This window comes from Octopus bimaculoides, chromosome 9 (assembly GCF_001194135.2).
Source record: "Octopus bimaculoides isolate UCB-OBI-ISO-001 chromosome 9, ASM119413v2, whole genome shotgun sequence".
In the NCBI taxonomy this organism is placed as follows: Eukaryota; Metazoa; Mollusca; class Cephalopoda; order Octopoda; family Octopodidae; genus Octopus; species Octopus bimaculoides.
The window spans coordinates 88374473-88388346 of NC_068989.1; the positions used below are offsets into that span (position 1 = coordinate 88374473).

General features: G+C 38.7%; 1 protein-coding gene across 14 annotated transcripts in view; it reads right to left on the reverse strand.

Annotated features, from left to right (window-relative positions):
- LOC106869835 (serine/threonine-protein kinase tousled-like 2) overlaps positions 1–13874 on the reverse strand; it is a 314313-nt gene that overhangs the window by 216231 nt on the left and 84208 nt on the right. For 7 of the 14 annotated variants that reach the window (XM_052970854.1, XM_052970847.1, XM_052970848.1 and 4 more), the window contains one exon: positions 7649–7736. Coding sequence is in view for 7 of the 14 variants with exons in the window: in XM_052970853.1 (XP_052826813.1) it covers positions 7573–7579 (7 nt within the window). In the remaining 7 variants the exon portion in view is untranslated. Of the gene's footprint in view, positions 1–7572; positions 7737–13874 lie in introns of all 14 variants that reach the window. The other 7 variants (XM_052970853.1, XM_052970852.1, XM_052970843.1 and 4 more) reach the window with 1 other exon arrangement.

The window sequence follows — 13874 nt, forward strand, 5'->3', positions numbered from 1 at the left end:
TTTTTTTTTTTGTTTTTTTTTTTATAATTTTATTTTAAATTAAGAGAAAGAAAAAAAAAAGGCATGAAAATATTTTCTTTTGAAGGTAGATACAGGTTATTTCTTCAAATATAATAAAACCCATCATCAATGAAAGTAATTGATGGAAGATCAAAAGAACTGTACCGAGATTCCAGGTACAGATTTTAAAACAATAACGGTACACTAGAATAACATTCAACAATCAATATGTGTATGCGCATGCATGTGTAATTGTATAAATGCATGTATATGTACACATAAGTATCTCTAAACATCTGTGTGTATACATACATAAGTATGTATATACAAGTGTGAAATTTGTATACAAATATATATCCGTGTACTTTTCTGGTTCTCTGTATGCGCATGCATCTGTATATTAATAATGCACATATATACATATATATATTTATAATAATGTATAATAATATACACGCATACATAATCAATATTATTATTAAAAAATAAAATAATTTTAAATCTTTTAAAGATTTTTGAAAGAAATATTTCGAGTTGTTTTAGCTGTATTCCCACATACGTGTGTGTGTGTGTGTGTGTGTGTGTATGGACATGCATGATGTGTGAGTGTATGTGTGTGCAAGTGAGTTTGTGCATGTATATGTGTATAAATGCATGCACACATGTTCCTAAACACACTTGTGCGTGTTTATATGTATACAGGTATGTGTATATGCTCACACACATACATGCATTTATATATATACACACATGCATATACATATTTTTATATATATACACATATACACACATATATATAAATAAATATACTTATATATATATATGTACATACATACAAACACATGTTCATACACATATACACATTCCTACACATGTACATACACAGAACCCAATTTACAGGTGCATTAGAATATAAAGTAATTCAAGAAATAGTGCCATAATACCATTAATCAAAACAAGTCAAATCTTAACAGCAACCAGAACAACAACAAGACCAAAGCCATCTGACATAGGCATGAGATTTTAGCTTTATTTAATTAGAGATATTGCAATTTTTGATATTCATGATAGAAATAAGTAAAATAGTGCCAGCAGCACAGAGAAACTAATTTACACAGTTCTATATGGAACTTCTCAGCTTAACATAAGACACATCATGAAAACTATCTACAACAACATTTGCCATGGTAATAACAATGATGGCTTCTAACATACTTTTATAATTTGTTTTAATTAACCCTTCAGCATTCACATTATCCTGTCAAATGCAATACTTATTTATTCACATTGTTTTGTATTAATCATTCATTATTTTGTAGCTTTGAAATTTTTATGAGGTAACTCGATTTTTAGAATGATATTGTAGGGTTGGTGTAAGAAGCTAGATCTGACTAGTTTGAGCATAAAACAGATAGAATAATTTGGCTGGATATGGCCAGTTTTTTAAATGCTAAAGAGTCAAAGGAAGAAGTGGGCAGAACCCATGATATTTTGAAGATTTTCCATAATTTGGCATGGAAAAGTAACCAAGAAACATGTGGCCGTTAAACTCATGTAATGATTTTGGTTTATCATCTAAGAAAAGATACAATCTACCTGATGGATTTCCATGCTATTTCCATTTCCTCAATTCAATTCATAAAACAAGGATTAGTCTAAGACTATTGTAGAAGGTATTTACCCAGTGCAGTGGCATCAAACTCAAGCAACTGTGACACTTACTTCTAACAGAAACAAGGCCCAAATGTTTGCAACAAAATGGATTCAACTGAAGGCACCCAAAAAGACAGGTGATAGAGTTACACCAGATAATAGATTAAACCTATCATCCATGAAAAGATATAGTCCAGATAAGAAAATTGGGCTTCCACACAGTTTCCATTTATCCAGCTTCATTGACAAAGCTTTGTCAGCGACTTATACCACTTCAGCACCACTAATAATAATAATATTCCTTTCAACTATAGGCACAAGATCTGAAATTTGTGGGGAGGGGGACTAGTCAATTAAACTGACCCCAGTGTTTCACTGGTACTTAATTTATCCACCCCAAAAAGGTGAAAGGCAAAGCCAACCTCAGCAGAATTTGAACTCAGAACACAGAGAAGGGTGAAATACCGCTAAGCATTTTGCCTAGTGTGCTAACAATTCTGCTGGCTTGCTGTCTTAATAATAATAATAATAATAATAATAATGGTTTCAAAATTTGTGACATGGGCAGCAGTTTTGGGGGAGGGGATGAGTCGATTACATCGACCCTCGTGTTCAACTGGTACTTAATATTATCAACCCTGAAAGGATGAAAGATAAAATTGACCTCGGTGGAATTTGAACTCAGAACATAGTGACAGACAAAATACTACTAAACATTTCGTCTGACACACTCACAATACTGCCAGCTCAATCCTTCCTACTAAAGGCCTGAAATTTTTGGGGAGGATACTAGCTGATTACATCAACCCCAGTGTTTCACTGGTAATTAATTTATTGACCCTGAAAAGAGGAAAGACAAAGTCAACCTCAGAGGGATTTGAACTCAGAATGTGCAGACGGGTGAAATGTCGTGAAGCATTTTACCTGGCTTGTTAATGATTCTGCCAGCTCGCAATGATAATAATGATGACGATGACGATGATGAATTGTAACATCAATACAAAATGGCTGCAAGATTTCAGTAGATTAAATCATCCCCAGTATCAAATAACTTGTTCCAGTTATTGGACAGCAGCCATGTTGGGGCACCAACTTGAAAGATTTAATTGAACGAATAAACCCCAGTACATACCCATGTCAGGAACTTATTCTATTTTGTCTTTTGCCAAAGTGCTAAGTTACAGGGATGTAAACAAACCAACACCATTTGTCAAGCAGTGAAAAAGTGACAAACACACACACACACACATAAACACAACAGGCTTCCACACAGTTTCTATCTACCAAATTCATTCACAAGGTATTGGTTCACCTGGACCTATAATGGAAGACACTTGCCGAAGGTGCTGTGCAGGGGAATTGAACTTGAAACCAATTGGTTGCAAGGCAAGCCTTTTTACACAACCACACCTGTGCCTTTGTACTTTACTTAACCCAAATTTTCCTTTTTTTCTTTAATCCCAGGACTTACTTGATTTTACTGACCTCAGAAGAATGAAAGACAGCAGCAGCAGCCGTCGTCGTCGTCTTTGAACTCTTGAAATCTTGCATGAGTAGCAGGTTAGCTGCTTGCAGACTAGGATACCACACTACCTGTTCTCTTCAACTATCAAATACTTTCCTGATGATTATGGTCGTACCAAGGAGGCAAACTTTTCACAACAGCTCTACTGGGCACTCCATTCCCATTTCCGTTATATTCCTCTCAATATCTTCTGATACTATCCACAAGGCTCTACAATAATTGGCACTATCTTCCCCTTTTTCAATGCCCACAGTTGAGCTCTCTCATGTCTAAAAGCACTGTATATGTCTATTATTGAGTGAGAGAACAGTGCATGCCAACAAAGTGACACTGAAGTACAAATCTACAAAGCCCAGTATACCCATTATGACTACCCATCTGATAAGGGTACACCAGGCACATGCATCTCAACCATATGTGTGCGACATGGTGATTTCATATCAAGATAAATGGTACATAACTTTGCAGAGCCCATCCTGCTCAAAGGGTTGTTTAAGGATGTGAATTATTCAAACCCCAAAGAATTCCTCTCAACACACGGCTATGATGCTCCCCCAGTACTCCTGCTCATGACCAGAGATGCACTAAGGGATATGCTCAACTGGTTAAGGTCAAGCAACTGACAAGCAAATCTGTGGTATTGAGCAGAATATTTGCTGTAGCCCATCTGGCAGAATTGTTGGCCTGCCAGGTGAAATGCTTACCGGTATTTCGTCTGCCACTGCATTCTGAGTTTAAATTCCGCCGACATCAACTTTGCTTTCATCCTTTCAGGGTTGATAAGATAAACAGCAGCTGAACACCAGAGTTGATATAATTGACTCATTCCCTACCCCAAAATCGCTCACCTTGTGGCAAAATTTGAAACTATTATCGTTGTCATCATCATTAATGCGGCAAGCTGCCAGAATCGTTAGCACATCAAACAAAAAGCTTAGTGGCAATTTGCCTATCTTTACATTCAAAGTTCAAATTCCACCATGGTCAACTTTGCCTTTCATCCTTTCAGGGTCAATAAATAAGTACCAGTGAAACACTGGGGTCAATGTAATCAACTTACACCCTTCTCAAAATTGCTGGCGTTGTGCCAAAATTTGAAATCATTATCATCATTATTATTATTATTATTATTATTATTATTGTTATGAAGTGGCGAGCTGGCAGAATCGTTAGCACGCCAGGCGAAATGTTTAGCAATATTTTATCTGTCTTTACATTCTGAGTTCAAATTCCGCCAAGGTCAACTTTGCCTTTCATCCTTTCAGGGTTGATAAACTAAGTACCAGTTGAATACTGGGGTCGATCTAATTGACTAGCCCCCCCTCTCCCAAAATTTCGGGCCTTGTGCCTAGAGTAGAAAAGATTATTATTATTATTCTTCCTTTTATGAGCCTACACAGGTCCAAGTGTTGGCCACAATGCTATGAAGAAATGCAACAAATCAGAAACAATGGAGGATTTGCATCAAGTAAAAGAGTGACATCAGCAATAACAACAAAAACATTAATAATAACAAAGAGATTATAATAAATGGCAATAACAGAAAATAACAACAAAAAGGATCCCCAAAATGAGGTGGAAGAGCAATCACACGGTGATTTGGGGCACCCTACACACAATTCTCAACTCACAAAGAGTGCCTTCTCTCAGTTCATGCTACCAACATACTACAACATCGTCGTGACACTCCGTTGGTTACGACGACGAGGGTTCCAGTTAATCTGATCAACAGAACAGCCTGCTCATGAAAGTAACGTGCAAGTGGCTGAGCACTCCTCAGACACGTGTACCCTTAACATAGTTCTCGGGGAGATTCAGCGTGACACAGATTGTGAGAAGGCCGTCCCCTTTAAAATGCAGGTACAACAGAAACAGGAAGAAAGAGTGAGAAAAAGTTGTGGTGAAAGAGTACAGCAGGGTTCGCTACCATCCCCTGCCGGAGCCTCGTGGAGCTTTATGTGTTTCCACTCAATAAACACTCACAACGCCCGGTCTGGGAATCAAAACCGCAATGCTACAACTGCGAGTCCGCTGCCCTAACCACTGGGCCATTGCACCTCCACACTAGAACATAGAAAAGGCCCATTTCTTCTTCTTAAATCTTTTAACTGTGTATGGAGTTTTAGGGTGCCAACAAAAGACCTCCATCTGTCTCCATCTTGCACTTGTTCCCAGACAGTGCTTCAGTTTCTATGGACCTTCTGCATGTTGTTTTTGGTCTGCAACACTTCCATTTCCCTTGGGGTGACCACTGGAGGGCTTGCCTTGTAATGTTGGAGAGAAATATAGGAGAGACTAGAGCGGCAGGGGTTGCGGTAGATATGTGAAGGTGTTGAGGGCGATAGCAGATGAGTGAGGCGTTAATGATGGAGAACAGCACAGAGGACAAAAGGTGAAGAAAGGAGGTGATTAGTGGAGACAGTGGGGAGGTGAGGATAATGGTTATTGGAAGTAGTTGGGGATGGGGGAGGTAACTGAGGAAGCTGGGTAAGGCAGTATGTGCCTATTCTGCTCTCGATACAGAAGTGATGGGTGTTAGATGAAATGTGGAGAGAAAAGGTTGATGGGGCTGAGAGAATGCAAGCAGAGCCCTTCATGAACAAGCATTACCAGAGTGGTTTTAGGATATCTGATACCTTGCTGTACTCATGAAGACCTGTCCACCACAGCAGAATTGATATCCTGGTCCTTTGTCATGTCCTTTGTAAGGACAAGTACAACATAGGAGTTGTTTCAAGGACACAATAATAATCATTATCATCATTTTAATGTCTGCTTTTCCAGGCTTGCATAGGTTAGACAGATTTCCTATGGCCAGAAGTCCTTCCTGTTGTCAATCCTCACTTGCTTCCAAGCAAAATAATAATTCCCCATGAAGGCGCAGGAGTGGCTGTGAGGTAAGTAGCTTGCTTACCAACCACATGGTTCCGGGTTCAGTGCCACTGCGTGGCACCTTGGGCAAGTGTCTTCTACTATAGCCTTGGGCCGACCAAAGCCTTGTGAGTGGATTTGGTAGACGGAAACTGAAACAAGCTCGTCGTATATATGTATATATATATATGTATGTGTGTGTATATGTTTGTGTGTCTGTGTATGTCCCTCATCAACATCGCTTGACAACCGATGCTGGTGTGTTTACATCCCCGTAACTTAGCGGTTCAGCAAAAAAGACCGATAGAATAAGTACTAGGCTTACAAAGAATAAGTCCTGGGGTCGATTTGCTCGACTAAAGGCGGTGCTCTAGCATGGCCAGTCAAAAGACTGAAACAAGTAAAAGAGTAAAAGAGCAGAGAGTATATATATATATATATATACACACACACACACACACTAATACTGAACACTGTATTGGTAGAAAAATATTCTTTATTTGTGGCTAAACAAAGCTACCAATGGTTTCATGTAGAGGGATTCATTTTGGAGACAAGTACCAACGTTGCCATGTGGCAGGCTTGACGATTGTTAAGAGATTCCTCTTTACATTCGTACATACATACATATGTATATGATGGGCTTCTTTCTGTTTCCTTCTAAAAATTCACTTGCAAAATTGACTCACAAGGCATTGGTTGGCCCAGGACCATAGCAGAAGACATTTACCCAAGGTGCCACACAGTGGGACTGAACCTGAAACCATGTGGATGGGAAGCAAATGACCACAGAGCCATGCTTGCATATAATAACTATGATAATGATGCATTTAAATTAGCTATGAGATCAATTATGGGGTAAATTCTGTACAGTGAAACTGGAGTTCAACAATGGAATCAACTGCATGAGATGAACTGGTGTTCATTTTTAAGTGACCATCATGGGACAAAAAGCAAAACTGACCATGGTATGTCTAATATGGAGTATTGGTAGGAATCTGTAAATAATCTCTTTTGATAAGGCTTAACAACATTGCTACCTTTTATGCTTGTTTCGTTGTTATTTAGAAAGAAATATTTGACACAACATTGTAAAATATTAGAGAGAAAGGTGAAGAGTTACGTAAGAGAGGGAGAATTTTCAAGAGAGAGAGAGAGAGAGAGAGAGAGAGAGAGAGAAGGAGAGTTGAGTGAGTGAGTGATGCAGGGTCAGAAGAGGGGAAAATATAGAAAGAAAGGAGAGAATAAGAAGAAGTGTAGATAATAAGTTACAAAAGACATACGCAAAAAAGAAAAGGTAATGATAAAAAAAAGAGAAGAGGAAAAGAATGAGGTAGAAAGATAGAGAGAGAGAGAGAGAGAGAGAGGAAGACCAAGAAGAGAAAGAGAAAGACAGAGGTGATTGGAAGACAGACAAGATAGGATGCCAGTATGTAAAATGTGATAGACAGAAAGATGGAAAGGAGAATAGGTAGAGAGAGAGAGAGAGAGAGAAAGATGAAGACAACTTGAATTCTACGTGCCTGTCATGACTAGATGAGAGTGAGTATTGAGCCGCAAACTGAGCAAAAATGTCCCCTCTGTACAGTTGGAACTCACCTGCGTCAAAGTGCTACCATCTTGGTAACAAATTAGAGTTATAAATAGCCATGTTTAGCTAATAATGTTGCCCTTGGGATGCAAGCTCCTGGAATAGACCAAAAAAAAAAAAAATTACATTAATAGGAATTAAAAAAGAAAATTGAAGAAAACAAACAAGCAATTTTGAAAAAGAATTTCCTCATTTAGATTTTGACACATTTAAATTTTAAATCTTAGGTTCAACAATTATTTCTATCAAACGGATATATTTCGGAGAAGACTTTAGTTGATTAGTTCAACCCTGGAATTTGACTGGTACGTTGTTGTTGGTACTCCGTCGCTTACGACGTCGAGGGTTCCAGTTGATCCGATCAACGGAACAGCCTGCTCGTGAAATTAACGTGCAAGTGGCTGAGCACTCCACAGACACGTGTACCCTTAACGTAGTTCTCGGGGATATTCAGCGTGACACAGTGTGACAAGGCTGACCCTTTGAATTACAGGCACAACAGAAACAGGAAGTAAGAGTGAGAGAAAGTTGTAGTGAAAGAGTACAGCAGGGTTCACCACCATCCCGCTGCCGGAGCCTCGTGGAGCTTTAGGTGTTTTCGCTCAATAAACACTCACAACGCCCGGTCTGGGAATTGAAACCGCGATCCTGTGACCGCGAGTCCGCTGCCCTAACCACTGGGCCATTGCACCTCCACTCATTTGACTGGCACATGGCGTTGTCGACTTACAACCGATCAACTTTACAACAATTGGCATGTCAGCTCCCAGCAGCAATAATAAACGGTCCAGTTGAAATATAATGGCTTTAATATCTTAGGAATTAACCCGTCTACAGATGATGTCAGCTAACAAACGCTTCCCTAGGTTTGGTTATCAAATGCCACTGCATGTATATGAGACAGGACCTGATTAGGGGAAAAAACCTTAACTTTAAATTATAAGTGTCAAAGAATGATAATACTGCTTGCCATCTATGTAATGTCTAGCAACTTATGTGGAGGACTGGAATGTAACCCAATACACAATAGGCCAGTGGTTCCCAACCCTTTTTATTTAAATGAGTTTTCCTACAGACACCCCTTTTAATGTGTACCCTTAAGTGTGTGTGTGTATATAAATATGATGATGATGATGATGATATATATATATATATATATATATATATGAAATTTTGAATTTAGTTCACAGACCCCCCCCCCCCCAGTACTACTACCTTTGCAGACCCCAGGATGGGAACCACTGCAACAGACTGTATTGAACATCCCATGTTGGTTTGACTTTATCCTATAGCATTTAAACCAACCATATTCAGCTCAAATATTCTACCCATCTTATGTTACAAATGGCCAGATCCAACCTATCACACTTATGCTACACTGTCATCCTAAGAATAAGCAATTACATCATTGAAATTGGAAACTATTGAGTGGTGAGGGAACTTGGTGGGGAAGAAGGATCAATGTCCTCAATCAGTGGAGTGAGTTGTGTCACAAGAACTAGTTGAATCACCATGGCATTGATCACCAAGCCGATCAATGTGCCTTTAGTGATTAAAGCTAACTAGGTCAACACACCATTAACCAATAAATCTAGCTGGGTCACTGTAAGAAGGTCAATACATCCTCAGTTGAAAGATCTAGAAGGAGAATGCAATAGCGACAAACAGAGTTACCTGGACCAACAAAGATGATTAGATTGTAATGTCCTCAACTTGCAGACATAGTTAAGTCATCTTGACCTCAACCTGTGAACCAAGTTGTGCCACCATGTCGTTAACTAAAAGCCTAATTCATTCACCATATCCTCAACCTACAAACAAACTAATTAAATCAACAGGTCCTCAAGCATCACAGTCAGTTAATATACCATTTCCTTGCAAACTAAGTTGGGTTCTTATGTCCTCAAGAGCCTGCAAACCTAATAGGGTCATTGTGACCTTAACCTGCCAACTTAGTCAGGTCACCATGACCTTAACTTGCAAACTTAGTTGGGTTAGTGTAACCTCAACCTTCAATTCCTACATAGATCACAGTGCCCTCAACTTGTAAATCTAGTTGGGTCACTATGACCTCAACTGCTAAACTGGATTGGGTCACTTTATCCTGAACCTGCAGACCTAGTTAAGTCAACAGGCACAAGATGTCCTTTCAAACCTAACCCCTGAATCACAGGTCGTAAGGTAGCTGTGATAGTCAGGCCAACATAAATTCAACAAACAGAACCAGTTGGGTCAACATGAACTCAATCGATACAAGCTTCTGAGTTAAAACAAACAGGAGTGGCTGTGTGGTAAGTAGCTTGCTTACCAACCACATGGTACCGGGTTCAGTCCCATTGCATGGTATCTTGGGCAAGTGTCTTCTACTATAGCCTCAGGCCGACCAAAGCCTTGTGAGTGGATTTGGTAGATGGAAACTGAAAGAAGCCCGTCGTATATATGTATATATATATATATATATATATATATATATATATATATATATATATATATATATATATGTGTGTGTGTGTGTGTGTTTGTGTGTCTAGCATTGCTTGACAACCAATGCTGGTGTGCTTATGTCCCCATCACTTAGCAGTTCGGCAAAAGAGACTGATAGAATAAGCACTAGGCTTACAAAGAATAAGTCCCGGGGTCAATTTGCTCAACTAAAGGCGGTGCTCCAGCATGGCCACAGTCAAATGACTGAAACAATTAAAAGAAAAATAGAACAAACATAATAAAACATGTGGAAGAACACAAATTTGATAGAATCTGTTAAGTCAGCATGAACTCAATCAACATCAACAGGATCACCATGAATTTGACAAACAAAGCCAAATGAGTCGACATCAACTCAACTATTAAGGTAGCAAACCTAGTTATGATAGTATGCCTTCAATTCACTGAGTATGGGAATTAAATTGGAAAGGTAGGATGTCAAGCTTAACATGGCATAACATTTATTATAACAGATATAAGGTAATAAACTTTTTCAAATGTTTTTCACGTTACATCATTTTTCAAGATAAGTTGCATGTCTAGGAACCAAATGTAAGGCGAAATTTGACAAAATACTCATCTAATTACAATCTGAGAATGAAGAACAGTACCTTTAGCCTTTTCTATCAACCACAGATTGAGGTGGGAGATATGGACAATTGAGTAAAGGCTTATTTCCTCATCACCATCATCATTGTATTTAACGTTCACTTTCCATGCTGGCATGGGTTGGATGGTTTGACTGAGGTCTGGGAAGCCAGGAGGCTGCACCAGGCTCCAATCTGATCTGGCAAAGTTTCTACAGCTGGATGCCCTTCCTAACACCAACCACTCTGAGAGTATAGTGGGTGCTTTTACGTGCCACGAGGGCCAGTCAGGCGATACTGGCAATGACTACGCTCAAAAGGTGTTTTTTACGTGCCACCTGCATGGGAGCCAGTCTGGTGGCACTGGCAACGACCACGCTCGAATGTTGTTTATCATGGGCCACTGGCACTTATTTAATTAAATAATTGATTTCTGGATATTAATCAATGGATGAAGATTTTAACTCGGAACATAAATTAGTCGAGCATGCTTCCAATTCTGCCACATAAAATAGGTGTGGCTATGTGGTAAGAAGTCTGCTTCCCAACCACATGGTTCTGGGTTCAGTCCCACTGCATGGGAAGTTGGACAAGTGTCTTCTACTATAGCCTGTGGGCCGACGAAGGCCTTGTGAATGGATTTGGTAGATGGAAAACTGAAAGAAGCCCTGTGTGTGTGCGTGAGTGTGTGTGTCCTCCACCATTATTTGACAACCAGTGTTGCTATGCTTACATCTCCATAACTTAGCAGTTCAGCAAAAGAGACTGATAGAATAAGTAGCAGGCTTAACAAAAAATAAGTCCTGGGATTGATTCATTCAACTAAAAATTCAGGGTGGTACTCCAGTATGGCCACAAGTAAAAGATAAAAGATACCATATATGACATTGTATAAGACGCACATTTTTGTTTCTAAAAAAACATCTCAAAAAAAAAAAAAAAAAAAAAAAAAAAAGAAGCCACCCCAGACCCTAAAAGCACTGTTAAGTCAATGTTACATGCTAAAAACAATTTTGTCCCCTGAATATACACTGCTGAAATAAGGGTGTCTAATATGTCAATGTGTCTTTTATGCCTTCAAATACGGTAATACTTTTAATTTATGGGTTCTCCCAGACAGCAGGGACATGTGATACCATGATATATGGATAATAAAAAAAGGTTTGAAATGTTGAGGATTAGAAGAGGGTGGTGAGGTGGACGTTAATAGCATGAAGTGGTTTTGATTCAAAATAAGTAGTTTTTGAAAAGAATATATGGAATTACATGTGCAAAATGTATGAGATGTTTTGTTGTTAATAAGATAATAATTTTTGTTTTTAGGTCATTAACTTCTTTTACTAGCAAATATAAAAAAAGGTTTTCTGGTGTAGATGTTTATAAACATCACTCCTTAGCACTTCTAATCATTATTTTAGTGTGGCCAGGCATTGACTACAATGTCAATCAACCTGTTATAAATAGCAACCACAACTACCTCAATTTATACTCTACATCTGAAGAAACCAAGGGTACATTGAGTAATATAGTCCTAGATACACATCCTCATCATCATTTAACGTCCATTTTCCATGCTGGTATGAACTGGATGGGTCAACAGGAGCTGCACCAGGTTCCATTGCCTGTTTTGGCATGGTTTCTACAGATTGATGCCCTTCCTAGTGCCAACCACTTTACAGAGTGTACTGGGTGCTTTTTATGTGGCAACAGCACCAATGCTTGGAATTGTTACAACCAGAACATTTTTAACCATAGGTCTGCTCACTCAGGTCTGATCTTGAGTTAAACAACAGCAACAAAAATGTTACATTTTTTCCTGTAACAAGCATTTCACATTTAAGAAAGCGTTAATATTTTCACAAGTTGTCAATGTGTGTATACACAGGTCAGGTATTCATTAAGGACTATTATATGCACAGAAAGAAAATCAAACAACCAGCGAATGCTTGTGTATATATGCATATACACATACACATTGTATGTAAGTATGTATGTATGGGAATTATGTTGCAGCTAGCCCCAGCTGAAGTACAAATATTAGGAAGAAGAAGAAAACAAAACCGAATCATAAGTAAAATGAGTTAGGAATGGAAAATGACAACATTTGCCACTGGGACAAACTTCCCAACTATTCTTCGTCTCTCAGAACTTTTATTGTGTAGTAAAATGGAATGTAAATAACACATTATTGAAATAACAAGAATGATGGAAACACAGATGTTTTCACTGTGAAGTTATAATTACAGATTTGTAGATGTGAACTTAGCACATGGATATTGAGCTACATGTTCACCAATGAGTATAGAGAGGAGCAATATGGATGTTTAGTAGTGAAAGCAGTGAATAAGACAGGAATATTCTTCAGAGTTTCTACAGCTGGATGCCCTTCCTAATGCCAACCACTCCGAGAGTGTAGTGGGTGCTTTTACGTGCCACCGGCATGAAGGTCAGTCAGGCAGTACTAGCAACGGCCACACTCAAAATGGTATATTTTACATGCCACCTGCACAGGAGCCAGTCCAGCGGCACTGGCAACGATCTCGCTCGAATGTCTTTTCGCGTGCCACTGGCATGGAAGAAATTTTCTCACTCCTTACACAGTGGAGGCAAATGCCTCAGTTGTTAAGGTGTTGAACTCATAATCGTAAGATTGTGGTTTCAATCCCTGGACTGGGTGATGCCTCGTTTTTTTTGTTTTTTTTTTAGCAAAACACTTCCTTTTACATTGCTTCAGTCCACTCAGGTGGTAAACATGAGTAATCCAGCAACAGAATGGCTTCCTATCTAGGGAGGAATATATATATATACGCCAGAAACACTGAGAATCTGGCCCTATGCCCCTTACAGAGTAACGTGGACTAATCTACACAGATATGTTACTATGCAGAGTTTTAAACTGAACAACAACCCCTATCAGTTTCATGAAACTATGTCACCACTTCTAGTTAATAACAATACTGAGTGAAATTGCTTGAAACAAAAGCAAATTCACAATCTATGAGCAGACAGCTAGGTCTTCTGATTTTCATTAGCCTAGTTTATCTGCTCCAATTTCTAAACCGGAGCCATGCAAAAACACACTGCCCAAGTCAATGAAATCATCATCATCATACATATGTATGTGTGTGTGTGTGTATATATATATATATATATATATATATAT